This window comes from Notolepis coatsorum (genome assembly GCF_963971535.1).
Source record: "Notolepis coatsorum genome assembly, chromosome: 15".
NCBI lineage: Eukaryota > Metazoa > Chordata > Actinopteri > Aulopiformes > Paralepididae > Notolepis > Notolepis coatsorum.
This window is the reverse complement of record NC_140179.1, coordinates 65034046-65060683: the sequence shown is the minus strand read 5'-3', so window position 1 is coordinate 65060683 and position 26638 is coordinate 65034046. Positions and strand designations below refer to the sequence as shown.

General features: G+C 46.5%; 1 protein-coding gene across 1 annotated transcript in view; it reads right to left on the bottom strand.

Annotated features, from left to right (window-relative positions):
* pgm5 (phosphoglucomutase 5) overlaps positions 1-26638 on the bottom strand; it is a 158858-nt gene that overhangs the window by 115543 nt on the left and 16677 nt on the right. The window contains exons 5-6 of the mRNA XM_084330047.1: positions 23769-23959; positions 18386-18540 (exon numbers count right to left, since the gene is read on the bottom strand). Of these exons, the coding sequence (XP_084186173.1) occupies positions 18386-18540; positions 23769-23959 (346 nt within the window). The remainder of the gene's footprint in view (positions 1-18385; positions 18541-23768; positions 23960-26638) is intronic.

Below are 26638 nucleotides of genomic sequence, written 5' to 3'. Positions count from 1 at the left end.
GGACAGATGTTCCAGGTCCGGCGAGCATGAACGAGAAAGGATCTTTACCTCTTTGGGGCTAACCCAACTGTTGAGGAGACAGACCCCCCCGCCGATACTCTTGCCCGACTCTTCTGTACGGTCTGCTCGGAAGACGGAGAAAGAATCCGACGGAGAGATGTTGTGATCCGGAGTTGTTGATTTTAGCCATGTCTCCGTGAAACACATGATGTTACAATCCCTCACGTCCCGTGTGTGTGTGTGTGTGTGTGTGTGTGTGTGCGTGTGTGTGTGTGTGTGTGTGTGTGTGTGTGTGTGTGTGTGTGTGTGTGTGTGTGCGCGTGTGTGTGTGTGTGCGTGTGTGTGTGTGTGTGTCACTGTGTTATTCATAGTGGGTAGTCTTCTATCTGTAGGGAATGGGGCGGGGCAGATATTTGTGGATGGGGGTCAGTGGGGTTAAGACCGGGCAAAGCCCCTCTTTGCTGGGTTCCAGTCCCTAAGGACTCTAAGTACCATGTAATCGCCAACATCGTAGGTTCGAATCTGTCCTGAGACGCTGTCACGCCATCACCCTTTTAGACCGCTGTCACGCCATCACCCTTCTCTCTCTCTCTCCTGAGACTGCTGTCACTCTATCACCCTTCTCTCTCTCTTCCCCCTGAGACCTCTGTCACTCCATCACCCTTCTCTCTCTCTCTCCTGAGACCGCTGTCACACCATCACCCTCTCTCTCTCTCTCTCTCTCTCTCTCTCTCTCTCTCTCTCTCTCTCTCTCTCTCTCTCTCTCTCCTGAGACCTCTGTCACTCCATCACCCTTCTCTCTCTCCTGAGACCTCTGTCACACCATCACCCTTCTCTCTCTCTCTCTCTCCTGAGACCGCTGTCACACCATCACCCTTCTCTCTCTCTCTCCTGAGACCTCTGTCACTCCATCACCCTCTCTCTCTCCCCCCATGAGACCGCTGTCACGCCATCACCCTTCTCTCTCTCTCTCCTGAGACCTCTGTCACTCCATCACCCTTCTCTCTCTCTCTCCTGAGACCGCTGTCAGGCCATCACCCTTCTCTCTCTCTCTCCTGAGACCTCTGTCACACCATCACTCTTCTCTCTCTCTCTCTCCTGAGACCGCTGTCACACCATCACCCTTCTCTGTCTCCTTCTGAGACGGCTGTCACGCCATCACCCTTCTCTCTATCTCCTCCCCCTGATTTCCTTTTTTTTTGGCAGAAATGCCCTGAACATATCAACAGAAATCAACAGAAAATCCTTTAGTCCCACTGTGTGTTTATTTGTGTTTGTGTATGTTATGTGTATATTGGTTTGTGTATATTATGTGTATGTTTGTGTTTGTGTATATTATGTGTATGTTTGTGTATATTATGTGTATGCTTGTGTTTGTGTTTGTGTATATTATGTGTATGTTTGTGTATATTATGTGTATGCTTGTGTTTGTGCTTGTGTATATTATGTGTATGTTTGTGTTTGTGTTTGTGTATTGTGACAACCCCAAGCCACCACTGGGCTTGGTGATTGAAGGACGCTACGTAGCGACCCAATGGCTGGGCGCTACCCATATTTGGGCGTCCGCTTCCGGACGCACCTGTCGCTAGAAGGTCATCAAGAGCGATTATCGAATCACGGCGCGGTGCGCCTGTTGAGGAGGGGGAACTTAATGGAGCTGAAGAGCACCCTCTCACTCTCTTGTAGCAGTGAGACGCTGCCCGGCCGACAGATTAATTGCTATAAAGCCAGTGAGACGTGTGAAACGTTTATTGTTTATTAGAAAATAAAGAAGAGTATGATTTTGGGAACTGCAACCTGTCTGTGTGTTGTTTATTCTGCCACCCCTACACCTGGAATTGCCACAGTGGTGGAGAATGCGGGCATAATCTACTGGCAATAAGGGGTGCAGAATAAACGAAGACAGACTAAAAGGAAAAATAAAAAATATATATATAATAATAATAATAAAAAAAAAGTTATAAATAAAAGAAGCATGGACGCGCTGGTGCAGCAGCTGGTCCAGGCAAACCTGGACCAACAGGCCCGGCATGAGGAGGCCCTACAAGAATATAGGAAACAGACGGGGATGATCCAAGCGGAGCTCCAGCAGATAGCCTCTGACAGGCAGGAGGAAGGACTCACAGGGACGCGGCCTAACCCCGGGCGATTCATCCCCAAGCTGACGGAGCAGGAGGATATAGAAGCCTATCTCCTAGCGTTTGAGCGCACCGCCAGCCGGGAGGGCTGACCAGAGGATAACTGGGGGGGAACTGCTGGCCCCCTTCCTGTCGGGTAATGCGCAAAAGGCCTACCAGGACCTGCCACCGGAGCAAGCCGAGAACTACACCCGGCTAAAGCAGGAGATTTTGAGCCGCTACGGCCATAGTCTGCAGTCCCGTGCGCAGCGTTTCCATGACTAGGTGTATGATCCACAGGCCTCCCCGCGCTCCCAGATGCACGACTTAGTCAGCGTAAGCCGAGCCTGGTTAATGACCACACAAGGCCCACTGTCTTGGAACGTATTGTTATGGACCGCTTCGTTAGAGCCCTCCCTTATGACACGAAGAAACAGGCGAGTCAGGCGGACCCCCGCTCCGTGGAGCAGCTAGTGAACAAGTTACTCAAAGGGGGGCGAGGGGAAAAGCTGGTTCAGCCCCATTTGGCACACTGCGATGCTGATGCTCCGCAAGTGTCCGTGTCCTGTGTGCACGGAGACACAAAATTGTATCCCACAGCGCAGATCACCCTGACAACCACCAAGGGGGTCTGCTCGATGATGGCCGGCATGATACCTAACCTGCCTGTAGCGCTGCTGATTGGACGAGACTGCCCCCTATATCGTCAGCTGTGCTAAGCGGTCATCTCCCCACGCACCCCACCCTCTACAGGTAAACCGAGGAAAAGGAAAGGGTTACGTCAGCCGAAGGTGTGTGCCCTGAATGTAACGGGGAGTGAGACTGATACTGCATCGGATGTGGGTGAAGACACGCCGGAGCCCCAAGCGGACCCCGAGACGGATAGCGGCGAAGAGGACCCCTTTGCGGAGTTCCCCCAGGCGGACGAGGTGGGAAGGGACCTGGCGGGTCAGTTCGGAACGGCCGAGCTGGAGGACCCAAACCTAACGCAGACCTGTGCGCATGTCAAAACCGTGGATGGAAATCCAGTGGAGGGGGTGAGTAACCTGTCATATCCTCATTTTGCAATAAAAAGACAACTGCTGTACCAAGTCGTAAAAAAAAATGATGAGGTTAAAGAACTATTGCTGGTGCCGAAATTCTTCATCCCCACTGTACTCCAACTAGCGCATTCGCATATCCTTGGAGCACACCTGGGCATGGACAAAACCATGGAACGCATAAAGGAGCGTTTCCATTGGCCGGGCATGAAGAGAGTGGTAGAGGACTACTGCAGGAGCTGCCCAGAGTACACTATAGGTACACTATAAAAATCCTCTGATCCCATTACCCATCATAGAGACACCGTTCTCAAGAATTGCCCTTGACGTGGTGGGCCCACTAGTCAAATCATCCTGAGGCCACCAGTATATACTGGTAATCATAGACTATGCAACGCGTTACCCCGAAGCCATCCCGTTACGTACGGTGACGGCCAAAATTGTAGCACGAGAGCTATTTCATTTGTTTATTCAAGTGGGAATTGTCGATTCCATTCTCACCGATCAGGGCTCATGCTTTATGTCACGGGTCATAAAGGAAATGTGTAAACTAATGAAAGTGGAACAGTTGCGAACCTCCATATACCATCCACAGATGGATGGGTTGTGCGAACTCCTGGACATCGCAACTCCTGGACATCGCAAAAGAGATTTGGGAGGAACAGCCGTCGCCCCACCGGTCTCTCATAGAGCATGTGCAGGTGATGAGAGACAGGATGAAGGCGCTCTGGCCGGTGGTAAGAGAACATATGCAACAAGACGCACAGAAGCGCATTTATGATCGGGGCGCACAGCCACTGGAGTTTAATGTGGGGGACCGGGTCCTCGTACTGGTTCCGACAGCGGAGTGTAAATTCCTAGCAAAATGGCAGGGATCATACGACATAATTGAAAAAGCCTCTCAATTACCTTTGATATGGAACAAAGGATAGAAACGGGGCGGTAGTTACCTGGATCCAGTTTGCTTCCTTTTTTAAATAGAGGGGTTACCCTAGCAAGCTTGAGTTCTTGCGGGATGTGACCCTGGTTTATGGAGAGGTTGGTGATATGGGCTACAATGGGAGCTATGATGGAAGCAGAGTCTCTGAGAAATCTGGTGGGAATATTGTCATGGCCTGTGGCTTTTGTTGGCTGCAGCATACTGAGCTTTTTCATAACCTCTTCAGTAAATACTTCAGTCAATTTAAAATCATTTTCACGTACACCCAGTTCCTTATAAAAGGCCTGGATGTGCTGTATGCCATATCGGCCAGAGTGGATCGGCAGTTTGTTCACCAAAGTGGTAGCAACAGTTGTGAAGAAGGTGTTTAAACAATTTGCCACACTCAATTTGTCAGAGATGATCATGTTATCTATTTTCAGGTTGAGATTTGTGGTTTTAGTCTTGAGTCTATTATTGTGACCCAGTGTTTTTAAAGACTTCCACAGTTTTTGAGGATTATTTATATTTTCCTAAATTTTTCATAAAATTTGTTCAGTTATATTAGTTGTACTGGCGAATCGCGTCCTGCTCTTCGCCATCGAGATATACCTCATCTCCAGTACCTAGTGTACTCCATCAACGAATAAAAAACAATACACCCAGCACCTGCCAGGCCCCGCCCTAGTGCTACGTACTATATAGCACTAGGCGTGGTCACCACTCGCTCTTCCTCTATTTTCGTTTCCATCATAGCGGATGCGTGCACCCTATGCAACTAGTTGTCATGAAAAGTTTAGAGAAATTGCGTAATATTGAGTGCTTACCGGAGATTTGCTTACCCCTGGAATCTTTGCGGCATGTTCCAACGACACGTCGGGTCTATCCTGATGTTTCCTCGTCTTGTGGCAGCAGATCAAGGGACAGCGTGCAAGGTTTGGCTATCGAGCCGGCTCGTACACAGGTAGGCCCTGTGTCATCAGGCATTAATGCTAGTGTTAGTAATGCTGGTTGTTTTGTTACACAACCGAGTTGTGTGTCGGCGCCAGGGGCGGGATGTTTTGGTGAACGTTCCCCTGAAGTGGACATTTTCCAGGCGATCCTGGAGCGCGCTGCTAACACTAATGCTACAATGCTGGGTCACTGTTCTAATGTTCCCCGCCGTGGGATGTTGCCGCTTTTCCCTCCTCTTAACCGGTTCATTGATGAAGGTCAGTCGGTAGCTAATGTGGGGGGTTTTGCTGAGTCCTATTTACCCTTTTTACGGGTGAATGGGTTGACAACAGGGTGCAGGGTGGGTGTGCCGTGGCTAGGTAGCCAGGTAGCATCGATCCTGTGCCCCGGCGGGGTTGAACGGTGTCCCACCCGGAAGCCGACGCTTGAGAGCGAGTCGGCCCGGCGGGTGGCAGTATGGACTGATGAGAGTTATACTGCTACAGGATGGAATTTAGCGGCGGCCAGTGTTGTGGCTCAGCTGACCACATTAGCGTCGGGTAGTGGGGCTACAGGACCAGCCGACGCTGAAAACATTTTGCATGTTTTTGGTGTTATAGAGATCTTGAATCAGTCGCAAGGATTAGGATGCTATCAACGCTTGTTAATAGGCATTTCTGGTTGGAGCAATCTCCTCTTGGGGAAGAAGAAAGGTTTTCTCTCCTCACGGCTCCTTTTTCCACAGAGGGACTCTTTGGTCGTTCTGCGGAGACGCAGGCGGTTGTTGATCTAGGTTCCACACCGCCTCACGCTATGCAGCCAGAGGTTGGAGCACGGCCTCGTCAGCGACTGTGGCAAGGCCCTCGACAGGCCAGAGGTTGGAGCACGGCCTCGTCAGCGACTGTGGCAAGGCCCTCGACAGGCGGCCATGTTTCCCCCGCCAGTCGGCCATGTTGGATGTACTCGGCTTGGAATATACAAGCCGTCGTCATTCTGCCGCGAACAGCCCGCTCCCCGATCACTCTTTTTCCTGTCACCAACGGAAGAGGGGCTCTGATCGTTTTCCTTTGGCTGCGGGCCGCGAACCTTCTTTGAAGCGCATGCAGCCCCACATTTCGCTTCTCATGGGGACAGGGGCTGACACCCAGTTGATGGCTGAGCCTGGGTCTGTCCGTGAGAATGTTGTGCTGTCACGTGGCTCCCGCGCCACACGTTGTGTGATTGGTGAGCCTGGTGTTACAGCTGCCACTATTTACAGTGGTCAGCAGGGGGACTCGAGGCCTCTTCGTTTGAATGCTCAGCACGGGTTACCCCGACCTCGCCTTCGCCAGGCGGGGTATCACGTTGATGCCTCCCACTCCCGCGAGATCGGCAGTGGTCTGCAAAGAAGAGGCACGCGTGATTTGGGTGGTAGCAATATCACTGCAGGGCTACGGTGTGTAGGAACCCATGGGGTCCTCACGCCTTGCATGTCTAGCTGCGGAACAACTCCTCAGCATGCCCTAGAGCAGGGATGATATTTTGCGGCCCCCTACTGGACATCAAAGTTTAGTGTTAATGCGGCCCACGCGCAACTGTTTGCCGAGTCGTTGCGCGACAGTTGGACGTTTTATTTATTTTATCACTTGTAGGCTACCATAGCGCAGGCTCATGACAGCAACGTTATGTTGGTGACTTGGTTGAAACGTGATTCCGGAGTGATATCAAGTAAAGTGGAAGCAAATGCATCCTCGCTATCTCTCTCCTCTGCGAGCAGTGCTCTGCATGTCCCGCAGCACTGCCACTGTCTGTCTGTGTACGAGTCTGGTCCAATCACATATGCGTCCCGTCAGCATTTTTCCCCCTCACCCACAGTCTGCGAATCAGAGGCAGAGTAGGGGAGTAGGGCGGGTCTTCACGGACTGCTCTTTCAGTTCAAGTCGGAGCAGAGTTGACAGCGCATCTACAGTAAACTCGTTCCCAGTTTTATCTCTGTGAGATAAATGTAGCTATTAGCCTATTTTCGCCAGCAGGCAGCCAGCAGAAAAATATGGCATTTTTAAAGATGGTCAGTAAAAGAAAAGTCGACTGCAATTCAAAGGTGAATGGACGGAAAAATATGCGTTCATCCTGAGTCCCAGCCAGGGGCGTAGCTGGAGATTCTGGGCCCCATGAAAGAATCAATTTGTGGGCCCCCAATCTATTAAAAAATGTGGGGCCCCCAATCTATAAAAATATTTGGGGCATTTATTTATTGATGAAAACGCATAATATGGTTTTTACCTATTCTTTTTTATAATACAGGCAATTATACTTTTGAGTCATCTACATTAACTTACTTTAGGATAATAATAAAACCATATTAATAAAAAGATAATAATAGTGTTCTCTGCCCCCCCCCCCCCCCCCCCCCCAGTGCTCGGCCCTTGGAATCATCCTAACCCCCTCCAGCTACTCCCCTGGTCCCAGCACCAAACCAATTATGTGACTATATGCCAAGAAACGGTAGCTATTTGAAAATAATGTATGACTGAAGTGATGGAGACCATGTTTGAAGGCAAACAAAAGCAAATCCCCCTCAGATCGCACAGCAACCAGAATAACTGAAATACTGGCTGGTGATTTGATTAAACAGCTTTGTGATAGAATAAAAAAAATGCACAGTGCATTTCCATAGCTGTGGATGAGTCCACTGACACCACTGAGAAGTCTGAAGAACCGTTCATGTTCTGAAGAACTGTTCATGTTCTGAAATGTTATTGCTAAAGATTGAGAAGATTGGATCAGTTGTACTTTTTTTTTGAATACTTGAAACCCTTTTTTTGTGGAATATTTGATGCGGCCCAGCCTCACCCAGACTCTACCTCCAGCGGCCCCCAGGTCAATTGAGTTTGAGACCCCTGCTCTAGAGGGGTGTTCAGTGGGGGAGCGTGTGTCAACTAGTTTGATGACAGCTTCTCCCGTATCAAACCGGCCCTTTCTGTCGGGGTCCCCCCTTGGGTGCGACCGCCCTGTCCGCTTTGGCGGGTTCAGAGGCTACGCACAGCGGGAGGGACCGGGCCACCTATCTGCTGTTCCTTGCGGCCCAGCGTCCGTTGGTGGCGGGTGCGCTCTGGGATTATTATCACATTTGGCGACAAGAATGCCGTTTGGTGGGATGGATGGAGAGAATGTTGAGGCTGGGGCTTGTTTTGCAGTTCGCACGACCCCACCCTCCGTTCTCAGGTTTGGTGCAGACCCTATTGTCAGGGTCAGCAGCAGTGACAGCTCTGGCCGACGAGATCCAATCTCTGTTGGCGAAGCAGGCCGTAGTCGTGGTCCCGAGAGAGGACACAATGTCAGGCATCTACTCCCGTTATTTTCTGGTGCCCAAAAAAACGGGAGGGGTCAGACCTATACTGGATCTGTCCGCGTTCAATCGTCTGATTGTGGCGAGACCATTCAGAATGTTGACCGTCAAACACCTGCTACTTGCTGTCAGGGTGGGAGACTGGTTCACCTCCATAGACCTGAAGGATGCGTATTTTCACATCCCGATTTTCCCTCCTCACATGAAGTTCCTACGGTGTTCCTAATGTGTTGGAATTGAGGGCGGTCCTCCTGGTCCTCAGACGGTTCGCCAACCTTTTTGACATGGAGTGCCTGTTTGAAATATAGTTGTAACTAGTGTGCCTCAACAATATTCCATGCATCGTAATTATTTTTTCTCATAATCAGGTATTTTTAATGATAATTTTTACATTATTACATCATTATTGTTATTGTTATTATTAACAATATTGTTATGATGGTTGTATCAACCCTAAATCTGAGTTGGGGGGGGGGGGGGGGGGGGGATGCAATGCAGACAAACAGCTGCATACAGTGCGACCATTTCACTCACATTTGCCCATTCATTTTTGGACACATCACACACCATCGGTGTGTGTACTGTACGTGTGCTGTCATAGCTCCACCTACAGGCCTAATGGAGAACACCAGGAGAACACCAGGATGTGAATGGAGGGTGAATGTGAGGTATATCGTGTAAATACGTTTTGATTGACAGACTACACTGTAAAAAAATTAATAATAATAAGTTACCAGAACTTAAAAATATTGAGTTCAGTTACTGTGCATTAAGGTTTTCAGTTCTGTTTCGTATACGCTCTCGCTCGGCATCGCTCTCTGCACTATCTCGCATATGTGCACGCGCACTGAATAAAGACCACAAATGTACCTTTAATCCCAATATTCGTCTGACCACACCCCTATCAGCTTACCCATATAAGCAGGGGTGGGGCCACCCACTCGCCTCCTTCTCGCTTTCACCACAAGGAAGAAGTGCCTCGGTAGATCCCCACACTTGACACCATGATGGAAAGGATTAGGAGCAGCTTTGGGAAACAAGGATACATTGACATCATATCTTTATTTTCTCTCTCACTATTTTCGAGAAAATACGGCGATATTGTCTTCGTACTGGAGTGTCTGGAAGATGATGATCATTCTAAAAACCCTCCACCGGTTTTCGTATTGGAAGCACGCCGCTGCATGCTTCTCAACTGCAGTTCCTTGCTGTGTTTGTTGGGGTGAAACCTGTCAGGCCACAGCTGAACTGTCGGACGCGCCGCTGTTGTGAGAAGCGGTGGGTTTCAGGTTGGGTGAGTACTGTTGCTGGCGGGCTTCACTTGTCTGTTAGTGCTATGGGGGCTACTTGACAATGTTTATGGAAACCGGCCTCAGGCTAGGGTCCTTTGTTCAGCCACCTAGGCGACAGAAGGCCTTGGTCTGAAGACCATTGTAGTTTTAACTAGTGGGCCGCGACCATTAACACTGGTGATCCCTGTGTGTTCTGGACGAGTGGATATCTCTCTGTCCCGTGTTTAAGCCCCTTCTTTCATATCCAAATGAGAGTATTCCTTCACGAGGAGATATGTGCATGGATGTGCGATAGCGGCAGATCCATGTTCAAGTCAGCTACACAGGCCAGTTTGGTATTGTGCTGATTCCGTCGGGTGTTGGTAAAATCACCGTTGTAAAGCAGTGTTGACATCTTGTTTCTCTTTTCTCTTAAAAAGTGAGGAGAGGTTCAGAACGGCGGCCTGTCTGGGTGAGTGTTATGTCATTGTATACATGTTCAGGTGATAGCTGCTTAGCTTACGGTTGGCCAGTCAGCTGTTAGCTGCTGCGTTAGCCTGCTGGGATCGCTGCATGGCCTACTTAGGTTGGGCCTACTGTTAGCCAGTCAGCTGTTAGCTGCGGCGCTAGCATGTCGTGATCACTAGGTAACGTTAGCTTGCTGCTATAGGCCAAGGCCTGGCGCGGGGTAGCTTTAGCTCCTCGCGCGCCGCCGCGAGCTCGCTTCTGGTCGCGTGCGCCGTTAGCTCGGCGTCTCGCGAGCAGGGGCAGTAGCGCCCGAACGGTTGGAGCGGCCGTTAGCTTAATGCTACTCTGTTGAACGTGCTTTGATTATAACATGTTTTTAAACACTCTGGACTACGACGTCGTCTTTGACAGGAGATGTTCGTCGACCCTGCCCTGAGCCAGGACGGCAAGGTTGCGTCAACAAAGAGGACTGTAGTGCGGGTTGGAGTGGCGACGCTGCCCAGTTCGAACAACACAGGAGCGGCTGTGTTCCTACGGTATCTTGACTGCACTTCGCTGATCTACGTTCCGGGTAGGACAAGGTTTGACCAGACCTTATAACACGTCTTCTGGTTTTACCTTTCTAAATGTTTTGTGAATAACGATGTTTTCCCAAAAACGTGTGTTGCTGCAGTGCATTTAGGATACGACGCGAGTTGTGTGAACTGTCTTTGTCACTGGCAGTTAGCTTCTCCGTGCAAATCGGGTTGTTACAGATGTGAAAATGATCTGGTTGTTGTGTGAGAAACATCATGTGTGTTTATATGTACCGTGTACTCACAACTAAGGTAACTAACCTATGAAGCTATGCTTAGTGACAAGTGAGTAAAATAATGTTCTTTTCTCAGCCTGTGATGACAATGAACAGTGTTCACATATTAACAGGTTTTCCTGTTTTAACTGGCCGTATTAAGGGTAAAATAAGAGGATTGTGTTTCCCCCCGGTTCCCTGGGGACTTTTTCATCCTCCTATCAGACATGTTGCACTACATTGTGTCTTTTGTGTGGTAAGGATGCGATGTAACCCTTAGCTTGATTGCTGAGGTTGTGCTAAAACTGCTGGAGAAACTTTATTTTCCTAAAAGAAAAGATTGTTGGTCGCTGTCGTGTGTGCTTAGCAAGGCCTGTGGCCGATACTAATCGAGAATTATGTATTCTCTCATTATGAAAAACGGCGTTCCTCTGTAGAGTGTTTTTGCCATTTTTTGTAGGTGATGATGGGTTGTGTGTGTCATGTGACCTACAACTGGGTTGGACTGGCCACAGAAGCACATGTGTATGTTGGACCGGGGCTCTTAGAGCCCTCTCTATTCTGTGTTTTTTCCTTAGTAAAAATCAGATAGCAGGTTAGCTCATGCGCTGTGTGGAGCTGTCAAACGCTTCATAGAGCTGACTGTGACTGTGTCATATTCTCTTTTTGTCATTACATCGTATCATGGGTGTGGGGTCGTAAAGGGGTGAACTGGTAACCTTTCCTCTCCTCCTTGTTTCTGTCGGTCAGGGGTACACCCCCTGTCCTTCAAGGTTCCGTCACGTGGCGGTTCGGCACGTTACGGGGGGGGGGGGGGGGGGGAGGGAGTTTCCTGGTCCCACGGCCTGGTATATTGGGCGTGTGCACCGCAGGAATTCCCCCGCCATAGAGTACGTCACCGTGCGCGTCTCTGTTGGTAGGACTTCCGTGTGCTGTTCAGGTCCATGTGATGGATCTGTTTCAGGGGGGTGGTCAGGGCTCCTCCTCACCAAGCGCCTATTCGGGCCTTCTGTGAGTTCGGACTCCTTCCATGTGAGGGAGCCTCCATCAGAGTACAGAGCCTTCCTCCTCAGATTGTCAAAGTGAGTGGACCCTCTAGAAGGTGTCCTATTCTATTGTATATGTATTCGATTCAATTCGATTGTTGAGTGTGTATGGGTTCAGTGCCTCTTCCCCGGAGAGCCCTAAAACCAATTTTTTACATGGCTCAAGGTGCAATATATTCTTTTCAATCTGTACAGCTCGCGTGGGAAGTCTCTCTGGGGATCCCCGTCTCCTTCCTATGGGAGGGTGGTGGGATGTAAAAATGTGAAATTTTTTTACCCCTGGCTGTGTAGACTGGGATACATACTGTTGATGCTTCCGTCTTTTCTATTCAAAAAGTGTTGGAGTTAGGAAGTGTCACACCCCTCTTGTCGTTCCCCTGGGCGCCTTGGGGATTCAATAACAGGTCTAAATAGCCTGTTCATTGATGGGGGTGTGTCCCGACGCACGTATAGTGCTAGCTCGCTGTAAACAGGCGACTGACTGGCACGCCTTGGTTGCTTGTGGTTGAAACGGCGTTTTTATAAAGCAACTGAGATGGGGGTTTTTCCTCTTCCGACGACCAAATCCCACGACCTGGGTTGGTTTTTCGACGGATTCTCGTTCATGTCTGGGGGATGATGACGGAATGGATCTGAACATATGTAGAGGGGTCTCACGCCCTTGGGGTGGGCCACCAGGCGCGGTTCGCCCGAACGTCTGGGTGGCGCCTTCTTTTCATGTTAAGATCGACACGCATATCTGCCCTTCTCCTGGAGTAGGCATGTCGGCGTGGTTAGGGCACGGGACTGGTTCTGGTCACGCTGGTCCGGATCAGTTGAACCCGTTGTCCGCCGGGGATGCAGATCTGCTGTTCTGGTACCCTGAGGGACTTGGGCTTTTTTCAGGGGGAAAAATGCCAGGTCGGTCCGGGTGTCACAGGGTTAAGCGCTATGGAGACCCTGGTTGGGTACGTTTTTACTCAGCACTGTCGTAATGGCTTACAGCCATGCCATTCTGTACACGCTCGATCTCGTCGGATCTCGGCCGCTACACAGGTTGGTCCTGGTTAGTACTTGGTTGGGAGACCGCCTGGGAATACCAAGTACGGTGTGCTTAGGGGCTGGTTCTCCATTCTTTTTCGCTCCTCTCTCACGCATGGCGAAGAGGGGCCTGTGGGGGTGGTTTTTGACCTCCTCTGGTGACCCTGTGCTTCCCGTACCGCCAGGCCCGGTCCGAAGTAATGTTTCGTCGACCCGTAGGCCTGGGTTAACCCTTTTTTGAAAACTGAAACACTTGTACTGCGGTATAGCCGGTGTATACCCGCAGGTGTGTTTTGGAGTTTTTTCTTGAGGGGTTATAGGAACAACCACCGCATTGGGTAACACCGAGGTGGTTGATTCCCTGGTGTGTTGGAGCAGTGTCAACTCCCGGGTTCACCGTTTGAGGGTGCCCCTGCACGTTCATGACGTCTGCCAATCGTGTCAACCTTCTCTGCCTCGACCACTCTGGGTGGGGGTTTTTAAATGGAGGCTTGGTCATGCAACACCGCCAGCTTACGCTCCTTCCGCCGGGGCGGCTGTGTTCAGCTGTCCCCTCTGGCGCCTGTCTCGTCCGCAGTCTCCAGGCTAGGGTTAATAGCCTGTTGCCTGGTTTTTCCCCGGTGCGCTGCCTGCTTCCGTTGGTTAACCTTTTTTGTGTACTTACGGCCATGCTGACTGCCTGTTGCAGGGTCAGTGTGCCAGGCGGTGTACTATTGGGGGGACGGGGCCCGCTCGGCTGAGGGGCCTTTGTCCGAATACGCTGCCGATGTGGGGGGCGGGGCACTACGTGCCCACCTGGTGGGGTCTTGATGCTGGCATCATGGACTTCTCCGGGCCCCCATTCCAGGGAGTCCAGTCCTTTTGGTGGGTCTGGGTCTTCCTTCGTGCTCCGCTGCTACGGCCTTGCCACGAGGGGGGGTTTGCCCTTGACCCCGTGATTCTGGGGGCAGTAACGAGGTTGTTCCTCCGTTCGTTCCCGGGTGGCATGCGGGTTGTGCGTGTGTGTAGTCGTGGGGTCAAGCCACGGTCTGCTCACCCTGTGCGTTGAGTTGCTTGAGTGCCTCTTCGCACGGTCGGGTCCGTCGCCCTCCCGTGAAGCCCCTAATAGGGGGGGTGCCCTCCATTAGGGTGGGTCGGGGGGGCTCGGCCCTCCCTGTTCTGATGGTTGTGGGGGGCTGTCAGCGGGGTGTATTTGTCGGCCGTTGGCTCTCGCTCGGCCTCCCTTGTGCAGAGAGCGATGCCGAGCGAGAGCGTATATGAAACAGAACGTTAGGTTATGACTATAACCAAGTTCTGTTAGTATAGCGACGCTCGGCATCCGACGCCGCTGCAGCCTTTGACCTCGCCTTGTGGCGAAAGCTTGGGAAGGAGGCGAGTGGGTGGCCCCACCCCTGCTTATATGGGTAAGCTGATAGGGGTGTGGTCAGACGAATATTGGGATTAAAGGTACATTTGTGGTCTTTATTCAGTGCGCGTGCACATATGCGAGATAGTGCAGAGAGCGATGCCGAGCGTCGCTATACTAACAGAACTTGGTTATAGTCATAACCTAACGTTTTCAATCCATAATAAGTGAACAGAAAAATAAGTACACAACCACATTATTTCAACCTAATAAAACTATGTTTATTGTCATTGTTTTAAGAACACAAGTTGACTTGGTAATACTCACATTTTGAGTAAAAAAAATTGCTTTTAACATGTGCAATGTTCAATGAAATAGAAAAATAAATAATACATTTAGTTGATTAATCCCACTGGTCACAATGGTGACCGTAATAATGTTTTTGTTATAAGGCTCTGCAAATGTTACTGAATGATGTAGCAATGTATTTCCAGCTAAATTGAAATAATAAACAAATAAAGGGTCTCAATTAAATATGTGGTAGTAAAAAGAACCTGTGGGAGGATTTCAACAAGATAAATGCGACAACAGTGCAAAATATTTCACTAATATATATATATATTTTTTTCTTTTTTATGCTGCCCCCTGTGCCTATGATAATGCCCTGTGCAGGCACACGTGCCTAGGGTTGCCTTGCCTACCCCTGGTCTAGAATGAACTGTTTTTTACCTCAAAACGGGTGCTTTTCAAAATGCTCTCAAACGGAAATGAAGCGATAAAAAACCAATCTGCCTTGACAGCACTGACTGGAAAAGGATTCTTTGATAAGCGACGGGCAGATTAGACACATAGCCATAATTTAAAACATAGATTAGGCGATATTAAGCGTAACATTGGCGCCGATGGTGGCATTGAAGCGCTAACTCTGGCGCCACCTCGTGGCATAGAAAGTGTTAAGTGGAAGGAAAGCCGACTTCGGCCAATTTATCTTAAATCCGATAAATCGCCAAAGTCATCAATCAACTTGAGAAGATGAGGCAATGCGGAGTTGGGGTTTTGCATGAACAGTATTACGTCGTCCGCATATAAACTGACTTTATGTTGTGTGCCCTTGATTACGATTGGTTCTATGGATAGGGATTGTCTTATATATTGTGCTAAAGGCTCTAATGATAAATCGAATAGTCCGGGACTAAGAGGGCAACCCTGTCTAGAAGAGCGTGATACCGGAAAGATTTCGGAGGTGATTATACCTGTTGTAATCATGGCCGATGGGTCTTTGTATAATACTTTAATCATATCAATGAATCCTTTTCCTAACCCCATCCTTTCTAATACTGCCCATAGATACGACCATTCCAACCTGTCAAAAGCTTTCATTGCATCCAGGGACAGCATCGCCTTAGGTGTGGTGTCGTCCTTGTTGGCATCTAGTACGTGTAGTAATCGTCTTATGTTATCAGTGATCAAGCGGCCTCTTATGAAGCCAGTTTGATCCGGATGAACTAAAGACGTCATATGCTTTTGAAGTCTGATGGCTAATACCTTAGAGTACAGTTTGATATTGGTTCCGAGGAGGCTTAAGGGTCTATAACTACCGCACTCCGTGGGATCTTTGTCTTTTTTGAGGAGGACTGTTATGAGTGCAATATTGTCGTTCTTATGGAAGTTCCCCTCCCTGACTGAGTATAAAATCATATTAAGTAATAGGGGTCCAATTATGTCCCAACATGAGAGGTACATTTCTGGTGGGATACCGTCTCTCCACTTTGCATTTCGGATATGGCCTTCCTGAGTTCCTCTAGTGTGATCGGTGTTTCTAACTGTTTAGCGTCATCCTCTGAAAGTTTGGGGAGGTTAATTTGATTAAGATATGTGTCCATTTTGTTTTGATCGAAGGTTGTTTCTGATTTGTACAAGTTGGAGTAGAACTCTTTGAATGTCGCGTTTATTTTTTTAGGGTCTGTAACAAGTCCTTGTTGTGCTTTAAAGGGGAACTATTTTACTATTTCTTTCACTATTTGGGCACTTTTACACAATTCCTGTGAGTTTATGGAACACCTCTGTAATTTTTTTTTTTTTTTATTCATTGTTTTGTATTTCTAATCAAGTCCTCAAAAACAGTGTGTGAGTCTCAACATGCACCTGAGTCTCTCTGACATCACAAATCAGCATATTTTCAGATGACTCAGTTCAGTGAGGGTGAATATTGTGAGAGGAGAATTGGAAGAATGCGCCAATATGAGAATTAGAGACATAGATCATATTAATATAAGTCCACATAGCTAGGAAACAATGCTAAACACTGAAAGATAGTTCCCCTTTAATGGTAGTTATATCTGCAAATTTTGCGTTAACTCTTAATCGCATAGCTAATAGGTGACTTGTTTTAGAACCTTGAGAGTACTGCTGTTGTCTTGTGCTACGTATTTGTATTTCAGATTGTTGTTTATATATGGCGTTAATGTCTTTTTTTAGTACATTAACTTGAGTTTCCAGTCGAACCGAGTCGTTGTATTGTAAAGAAGTAAATAACGTAGAGTAAAGCGTTTCCAGTTCAGCCAGTTTTGAGCATCGATTCTTGCGTATTTTGGAGGAAAAGCTATCGGTGAAATCCTTGATCATTCCCTTTACCGACATCCATAACATTCTGGGGTCCTGCACCGAATTCGCATTCTCCAGTAGGAATACTGAAAGAGCTTCTTTGAGTTGTGTAATGAATTCCTTGTTATTAAGCAGCATCGAGTTAAATCGCCATCTTGGGGCTCGGGTGACAGTATACCAAATGATCCTTTTAGGAGTAAATAACAGTGATCTGATAATGCATTGGGTACCATTTCCACATCATAGTTATCAAATAGTATCGGGGATGCAAAAACATAATCTATTCTGGATAATGTGTTATGTCTTGCAGATCGACAAGAGTACTTCCGGGTTGTGGGGTTGAGTGATCGCCATAGGTCATTTACACCTGTATTCTTCGACCAATCCTTTAATGCATTAGATGAATTTTTCTGTTCGTTGGAAAAGGAGGGATAAGATTTATCCATCCCTGGATCCCAAATGGCATTAAAATCCGCACCAATTATAAATGAGTATTCGGGAAGGTCTAACATTGTTCTGGTAAGTGTAGTAAAGAAATTAGCTTCATACAAATTTGGGGTGTATGCCGCTACCAACGAAATGAACGTGTTTTAAAGTGTGATGCTGTTTGTCATTTTAACAGCAGATACACTTTCTTAAATTCCATTGTCCCCGACAGTGCGGTGTGATGGGGAGCTCGGACGGGATGTGTTTTGCTGGTGTTATGATAGCATTAGCTGAAAAGCTAGCTAGTTGGAACAACATCCGCCCGTTACATCAAATCAGATGATCGCCTGTCCTTTCTCCAGGACCTGACACTGTCCGTGACCGTCTATCAACAATAATGCACCCACAGTGAATCGTATTTAAGTCAAGTAGCTACTGACTAGCGTTAGCTGACTAACGTTATCAAATGTCAATGTGGGAAGACAAGCTAGGTCAGCTAGCTTAGCTTGATAACGATACCGTGTCTAAAGTTGGTGCTATTCATAATCCAGCAATAATGTCTGCAGACCTGCAAGCAAAGTACAGCAAGTTCCAAGTGCCAAAGGATAAGAGTCTAAGGCGGAGTCTCAAAAGAGAATGTTGAATATTTATTTTGCATCGAAAATCACAACATGAGCGTTCTATCTGCTACTAGCTTACAGACTGAGTAGGGTATATCTGCAGAGCCACTGGGTAGCGAGTGCAACACCGTCTAATGTCCGTGCAGATCATTGGAGTAGGGTATATCTGCAGTGCTGCAGCCCCATACTCGTTGATTAATGATACTAATACAAATCTATACAATCACTTGTTGTTGAATAAATACCATTACTTTCTAGTTATTACTAAAAAACAGTATATATAAAACAGTATCTGTAATAAAAAAAAAAAAAAGTATAATTTATATAATATTTTTTTTTGTAATGTATGCACTGGTATCGGATAAGTATCGGTATCGGCCGATACCCAAAGCTTAGGTATCGGAATCGGATCGGAAAGGAAAAAATGGTATCGGAACATCTCTAGCTAGCAGTCCTACCTGTCGAGGGCGGTGCTGGTGGCCATGCTCCTGCCGAAGCCCCTGAGTGGAAGCTGTCTGAAGTAGGGGACGGTGGACAGGTTGGCGGCCATGATGGCCAAAGAGTCTGACGGGTTCACGAAGAAGCCGTTCTTCCCCAGGATCATGTAGCGGTCCTGAAGAGACAACAAGCACAGATGGTACACAGGATCATGTAGCGGTCCTGAAGACACAACAACCACAGATGGTACACAGGATCATGTAGCGGTCCTGAAGACACAACAAGCACAAATGGTACACAGGATCATGTAGCGGTCCTGAAGACGCAACAAGCACAGATGGTACACAGGATCATGTAGCGGTCCTGAAGAGACAACAAGCACAGATGGTACACAGGATCATGTAGCGGTCCTGAAGACACAACAAGCACAAATGGTACACAGGATCATGTAGCGGTCCTGAAGACGCAACAAGCACAGATGGTACACAGGATCATGTAGCGGTCCTGAAGACACAACAAGCACAGATGGTACACAGGATCATGTAGCGGTCCTGAAGACACAACAACCACAGATGGTACACAGGATCATGTAACGGTCCTGAAGACACAACAACCAGTTTCAGTTTCAGTTTTAACTTTATTTGAACAGGGACGCTTGTATCCTTTCGGCAACAAACAAGCCCTTCCGCGTTGCTCTGATTGGCCAGCGATCTACGCTCGTTTCGCCCCTACGCCCGTGCGAGCGCGCGCATGCGCATGAGCCTGAATACTATCCTTGAGTTAACCTAATTTATACAAATGGAAGTATTGATTTCGCCGTAACGAATCATTAAAAAAATATACCGTTAACTGGAATAAGTTGTTTCTTTACACATATGTTGGATTATGTAATTGGTTTGTCATGACAAACCAATAAAAAATCGCGAATTAACCGGTGGTTATCCTATTATATTAACATAGCTACAACAACACACAGTAACGTTAATATAATTACATGCATCATTGTTTACAATGAATGGTGGGGCTAATCGAAAGGACTGGACACGGACAAGTTAAACAGCAATCAATTAATTTAATATAACAGGTAGTTCGAGCTGCATTTTCATGCCTACAACCACACCACAGCCACAGGGATATATCCGCCTTTGACGAGCTCTCTCTCTCCTGCCGATTAAATTCAGCAGCTCTTCCACCTCGAGTGCCTGTAGCTGCCTGCATTTGCACAAAGGCGTCCATCCCTGCTGCTAGCTAACGTTAAAACTAAGTTAGTTGTTCACCAACAATCTACAGACACCAACAAACACAGAACCGGACTGTTATATTAAATTAATTGATTGCTGTTTAACTTATCCATATCCAGTCCTTTCGATTAGCCCCACCGTTCATTGTAAACAATGATGCGAAACCTTACTTGGTCCCAAGAAGAGGGTCTCGTGTATTAATACACTCACAGCACACACATCCACACACTCACTTTAAACAAACAACTCACTGCAGTACCCACTTCACCCACTTTAGACACTTAACACACTTTATATTTATTGGTAAAGAATTTGCACTACAACTCATACCTCATTACACCTTACTGTAAATTTGACCTAAATTGTACCTCATCCCATTTCTGCATTGTACTGTATTGTATTGTAACTCAGTTACTTTTCTACTCTGCATTGTATATTGTATATATGTATATATTGAACACTTTTGTCTATGTACTTGACTTCTATTTTATACTTATACTTATTTTATACTTATCTATTTTTATCTAGCACAATCTCTGGAGCAAAACAGAAAGAAGCATTTTATATAAAAGTATTCTGTACTTTTGTATGACAACCAATAAAGAAACTTGAACTTGAAGTTGAACTATTGGGTTAGGACATTTACTTTACATTGGAGGGGGTTGGGTTAGGAAATTTACAGGGGCCAGTTTCGAATTGCAGTCTCCCGTAGGTGCTCCTTGAGAGTGGTTTTGAAAGTGGGTAGTGATTCACATTCCTTTACAGCTTTGGGTAGGGCGTTCCACATTGATGTGGCATAATTGCGAAACGTGTTTAGTCCCTTGTTTGAGCCGAATCTGGGTTTAACATGATTTGTGGAGCTCCCTCTGGTGTTGTGGTCGTGGTATTCACTGACCTTTGGGAAGTATTTTGACATGTACATGGTACCATAGTCGTGCTGTCATTATCTAGTTGACTGAGCTCTTGATACAAGGACTAACACTAGACAACATGCTGTCATTCTCTAGTTGACTGACTGAGCTCTAGATACAAGGACTAACACTAGACAACATGCTGCCATTCTCTAGTTGACTGAGCTCTAGATACAAGGACTAACACTAGACAACATGCTGCCATTCTCTAGTTGACTGAGCTCTAGATACAAGGACTAACACTAGACAACATGCTGTCATTCTCTAGTTGACTGAGCTCTAGATACAAGGACTAACACTATAGACAACATACTGTCATTCTCTAGTTGACTGAGCTCTTGATACAAGGACTAACACTATAGACAACATGCTGTCATTCTCTAGTTGACTGAGCTCTTGATACAAGGACTAACACTAGACAACATGCTGTCATTCTCTAGTTGACTGACTGAGCTCTAGATACAAGGACTAACACTAGACAACATGCTGCCATTCTCTAGTTGACTGACTGAGCTCTAGATACAAGGACTAACACTAGACAACATGCTGTCATTCTCTAGTTGACTGAGCTCTAGATACAAGGACTAACACTAGACAACATGCTGTCATTCTCTAGTTGACTGAGCTCTTGATACAAGGACTAACAGTCTGCAAATCAAACTTTCAGAATTTGTGTGAATGTCACCCTAATAGAGGCCTTTCACACAATGCTTAGAATGACCATTTATAATGCTGGAAGAAACAACAGTTTCTATGTGTTGATATATAAGATATATATCAACATACATGTAATCATTTGTCGTCTGGATCTTGTAAACGAGTCACAATGGAACAGTAATGTCATGCTTTTCCAACAGTTTACCGACTCTACCACTGCAGAGAAACCCTAACCCATGCTGGAAGAAAGAGAACTACACAGACATTCCATGCAAGGCCTCAATGGTCAAAATAATCCAGATTGGGCCTTTAAGCAATGTCAATAAAAGTTTAATTGATATAAAGGTAATTTCCATTCAAGTCTAACATTCATTTTACATCATAAAATGGCTGCCATATAATTTCTTGATAGAATTTAAATCTTAGTATATTAGTAGTTATGAGTCCAGAGACAATGGCTGCGTTCCCACTGCAGGCCTTAGTGCTCAGATTTCTGTTGTTGGTCTGTTCACATTATGTTTTAAAGGTGGCCAATATCAGATTCCAGTGTGAAGCGGACACACGCTGCTGAACTGACCCACATGCTCCTGAACTGACCCACATGCTCCTGAACTGACCCACACGCTCCTGAACTGACCCACATGCTCCTGAACTGACCCACATGCTGCTGAACTGACCCACATGCTGCTGAACTGACCCACATGCTGCTGAACTGACCCACACGCTGCTGAACTGACCCACATGCTGCTGAACTGACCCACATGCTGCTGAACTGACCCACATGCTGCTGAACTGACCCACATGCTGCTGAACTGACCCACATGCTGCTGAACTGACCCACATGCTGCTGAACTGACCCACACGCTGCTGAACTGACCCACATGCTGCTGAACTGACCCACATGCTGCTGAACTGACCCACGTGCTGCTGAACTGACCCACATGCTGCTGAACTGACCCACATGCTGCTGAACTGACCCACGTGCTCCTGAACTGACCCACACGCTCCTGAACTGACCCACATGCTCCTGAACTGACCCACATGCTGCTGAACTGACCCACATGCTGCTGAACTGACCCACATGCTGCTGAACTGACCCACAGGCGCAAATTAACAATAAAGAAATTGTGACAAATGTCAATCTAGAGTGACGTAAAAGTTGCATGAAAGTCACACGACTGTTCAGACTGAGGTCGCATTGCATATTATATGGTAGTTATATCAGTAGTTATGAGTCCAGAGTCATAGAATACTGAGTGGTAGTTATATCAGTAGTTATGAGTCCAGAGTCATAGAATACTGAGTGGTAGTTATATTAGTAGTTATGAGTCCAGAGTCATAGAATACTGAGTGGTAGTTATATCAGTAGTTATGAGTCCAGAGTCATAGAATACTGAGTGGTAGTTATATTAGTAGTTATGAGTCCAGAGTCATAGAATACTGAGTGGTAGTTATATCAGTAGTTATGAGTCCAGAGTCATAGAATACTGAGTGGTAGTTATATTAGTAGTTATGAGTCCAGAGTCATAGAATACTGAGTGGTAGTTATATTAGTAGTTATGAGTCCAGAGTCATAGAATACTGAGTGGTAGTTATATTAGTAGTTATGAGTCCAGAGTCATAGAATACTGAGTGGTAGTTATATCAGTAGTTATGAGTCCAGAGTCATAGAATACTGAGTGGTAGTATATCAGTAGTGACTATACAATTCTCGATATCGCATGACAATTATTCTTATGAATATTAAATGTATATGCATGAGTTGCTAGTCACTGTGTAACAACAACCTATTTAAGAGCAGCAAGTCTTATGGGAGAGCAAGTGCGGAATGCGAATGACATAATACCCCTGACACGGGGTTAATCGAGTTAGCCCAGCGTGTGTGTGTGTGTGTGTGTGTGTGTGTGTGTGTGTGTGTGTGTGTGTGTGTGTGTGTGTGTGTGTGTGTGTGTGTGTGTGTGTGTGTGTGTGTGTGTGTGTGTGTGTGTGTGTGTGTGTGGTATGATTGACTCTGGAAGGATGCTGTGGAAAAAGTGAGCCATGTGTTTAAACCCAGATATTAACTGGCCCCTATTGCATCACTTCCTGTTATTGACCGGCAAATTAAAAACAAATCAGAAACAAACAAAAGAGTTCTCTGGGCCCTCGCTGGGGATGTGGCATCTTTGGGCGGAATGGGAAGTCTCACTGCTAACTATGTTTCATATACATTTTAATGAATGAATGAATGAATTATTGAATGAATGAATGGATGAATGAATGAATGAAGAAGCAAACTAACTATGATATTACATGATAGCTCCATCAAGACATGTGACATTCTCTCCGTCTCCTGCCCCTCCCACACCCCTCTATTATTCTGATAGCAGGAATTTAATCAAAGATCCCCGCTTTCTAGTCTTGCACAAGGACCAATCAGCATGGGTATGGGCAGGTTCATTTTCCATTGATTTGATTGGCTGTTTTTAAATAAAGTGCGGCCTCAGGATTAATAACGTTAACGTTAGTTAACCCTAACCATGTTTACCCCGTCTGCGTCCAGTGCTGCTCCGAAGCCGACCTCTAACCCTAACCCTAACCCTAACCATGTTTACCCCGTCTGCGTCCAGCGCTGCTCCGAGGCCGACCTCTCCGCCCTGCATGGCCTCCACCAGCTGGGTGGCGTAGATCAGGTTGGGCTCCGGGGGCCGGCCCCCAAAATCCTCCAGGGGAACACAGTTGGCGGCCGAGTTGGCCGGGGCCCCCAGCTCGTCACACAGGATCCTGCGCACATAGGGGCCCATCACTGCAACACAACGAGGGGAGAGGGAATTTCATTTAATTTCAAACCTTTATTTAAACTCGAAAGGCAGTTAAGTTAAGTTAAACATACAGAGTTAAGTTAAACATACAGAAGGTCCCCTATTGTAAAATGGCCTTTTCCAGTGTTTAGCATAGTTTTCAAGCAATGTGGGGTTGTACCAACACTGACTAAATATGAAATCTCTACCCAGTCCCGTTTCTGCAGTTCAGCTTAGACAAGAACCTCCCCCACTGAAACGAGCCAATCAGAATTGACTCGCTCGCTGACGTGAATAGGCGCTGATCTTCCACCGCCCGCCCACAATCAACTGTGATACGTTGTAATTATGAGCAGCGAGTGGAAATAATGCGGAAGCGGTTTCGACAGCAGAGTTGCTGTCAGCACTTCCTCAAAAGAGTTCGACAGCCAGGCACGTTGGAACTTTAAATCGGTAGGGGGTGCAGCCTTTGAGCCGCCGCGGGGGGTCGCCAGATGATAAAAAAAATTAAATAAAAAAATTAAAATCTTTTTTTCTTTTTTTTTTGCAGTCAGGCCACTGAACTTAGAAGCAGTGTTTCTAGTTGCACCAGCGCAATAGTTCGATAACCTAGGTGGGGAACAACCAGGAGATCACTGCAACTCACACAAGTTGGAGAACTATCTCTCTCTCTCTCTCTCTCTCTCTCTCTCTTGCTCTCACACACACACAAAGGGAGCCGCATGTGATTGGTGGAGGCAGGACCCTTACAAAAAACTGCTAATCATTGACACATGCTAGCCTGTAATAATCCCCCCCAGAAAAATCTACTTTGCATTTGATATATTGCAAATATATGCCATCACACACACTGGCATTTAAAGGGTTAGAATTATCAAATGAATATGTGGTGTTATGATCAGGGCTGAAGTTGAATAAAATATTGTATTTATCAATTACAAAAAAACTGAAAATCCATAAAGATCTGTGTTGTTGCTAATCATACATATGCTAGCCTGTTTTTTAACAATAATTTGTGATGCCATCACAAACACTGGCATTTAAAGGGTACAAATAAAAAAATTCCTGCACCAGAATGCAGGAAATTAAGTCTTTGTAACAAAAAAAATCCTGGTGGGGGACCCCCAGACCCCCTGCTTAAAAAGTGGCCTGACTGGGGCTATATTTTGCACTATATTTCCTGGCCTGAATGATTTCCCCAGTCCGGCCCTGGTTAAAAGCCTCCAATGCTTATTAGTGTGTGTGCGTTTGAACGTTTGCATGTTTCAACCATACATTTCCATTTATAAAAAAATAAAAATAATAATAATTAATATTATTTATTTTATTTTATTTTATTTTTTTACCTCCTATAATAGTGGGGCTCTCTGACACCGTTTTTTTTGGGTCGCGGCCTGAAAAGTTTGGGAACCCCTGGTCTAGCCTGTACCCCCCAGACATGTTGCTGGCCCCGTCAAAACAGTATCCATGGGCAGGTCGAGGCGTAAAAATCTTTTATACACAAAAACAGCGTCTCGGCTGTTGTGTCTGGGCCGGGCATTGTAAAAACCCCAAAAGAAGTTCTGAGCTTCCAAGTTGTCATCGGCAAACTGTATATTACACGAGAATTGTTCTTTTCCAGTGAGTGACATCAGTGGTTCCGTCAGCGCTCAAGCCAAAGAATGGGCTTTTGGATGCTTTGCCTCTAATTTGTCGCTGAATATCATGGGCAAGCAGCTGTAAGATTTCGTTTTGGATGTTGTTGGACATCCAGTTGTCTCTCTTTTGGAGCCAATTCTTCAACTCGGGATCAGACTCGGTGCGCACTCTTTCCATCATGAGCTGCCATAACACCCCATCCCTATTTGCATCACCCCTCAGTGGAAGCCCCTGGCGCCCGAGGGGGGGTATAGGGGAACAGACTCAGTTAACTCTTCAATACCTGATGCTGAGGCTGAACCTGTTATCTCTGTCTCTCTGACGTTTATCAGATTTAGTGGGACTGTCACTGGGACCGGCGGGACGTTTCGAAAAGAAATCTGATATTTTTCTTTTCTGCGAGTGAGACATTCTGTGCTAGCAAAGTCTGACTACTAGCTAAAATCGACTGACTGCGCAAGCACTGTATCACAGTAGCTCAGTGGTTCGTGGCGCATGGGAAGGGCGGGAGACGGGAGGTGAATACAATTAGTTGTTTCACCTGTCATTCAATCAGTCTGTGACAGTCTGTCATCACTCGAAAATCTACTCTGCTGCAATCTTGTCGGTTTTACACGTATGATTGTGTACGTACAGTAGTGTAATGAATGAATGAAAACTTTATTTAACAGATTGGAGAATGGCTACAATACAGTACGGCTCAATACACACAATATTAAAATGGTGAAGTGCTTTGAGCAGGATAAACTTATAATATACAGTGTTACAGTTATACAGTTACAGTATATAATATACAAATATATAAATAGTAATAAAAAATAAAAACATTATTATTATTTTTTTTTTTTAAAGGGGAACTATTTTACTATTCCTAGCACTATTTGGGCAACTTTACACAATTCATGTTAGTCTATTGAAGACATCTGTACGTGTTTTTTTTCAAAAAAATGCATTGGTTTATATTTCTAATCAAGTACTCAAAACCATCATTTTTCAGCCTCTGGATTTCAGGCTGTTATGGCCTGGCTCCGCCCATAAGCACTTTG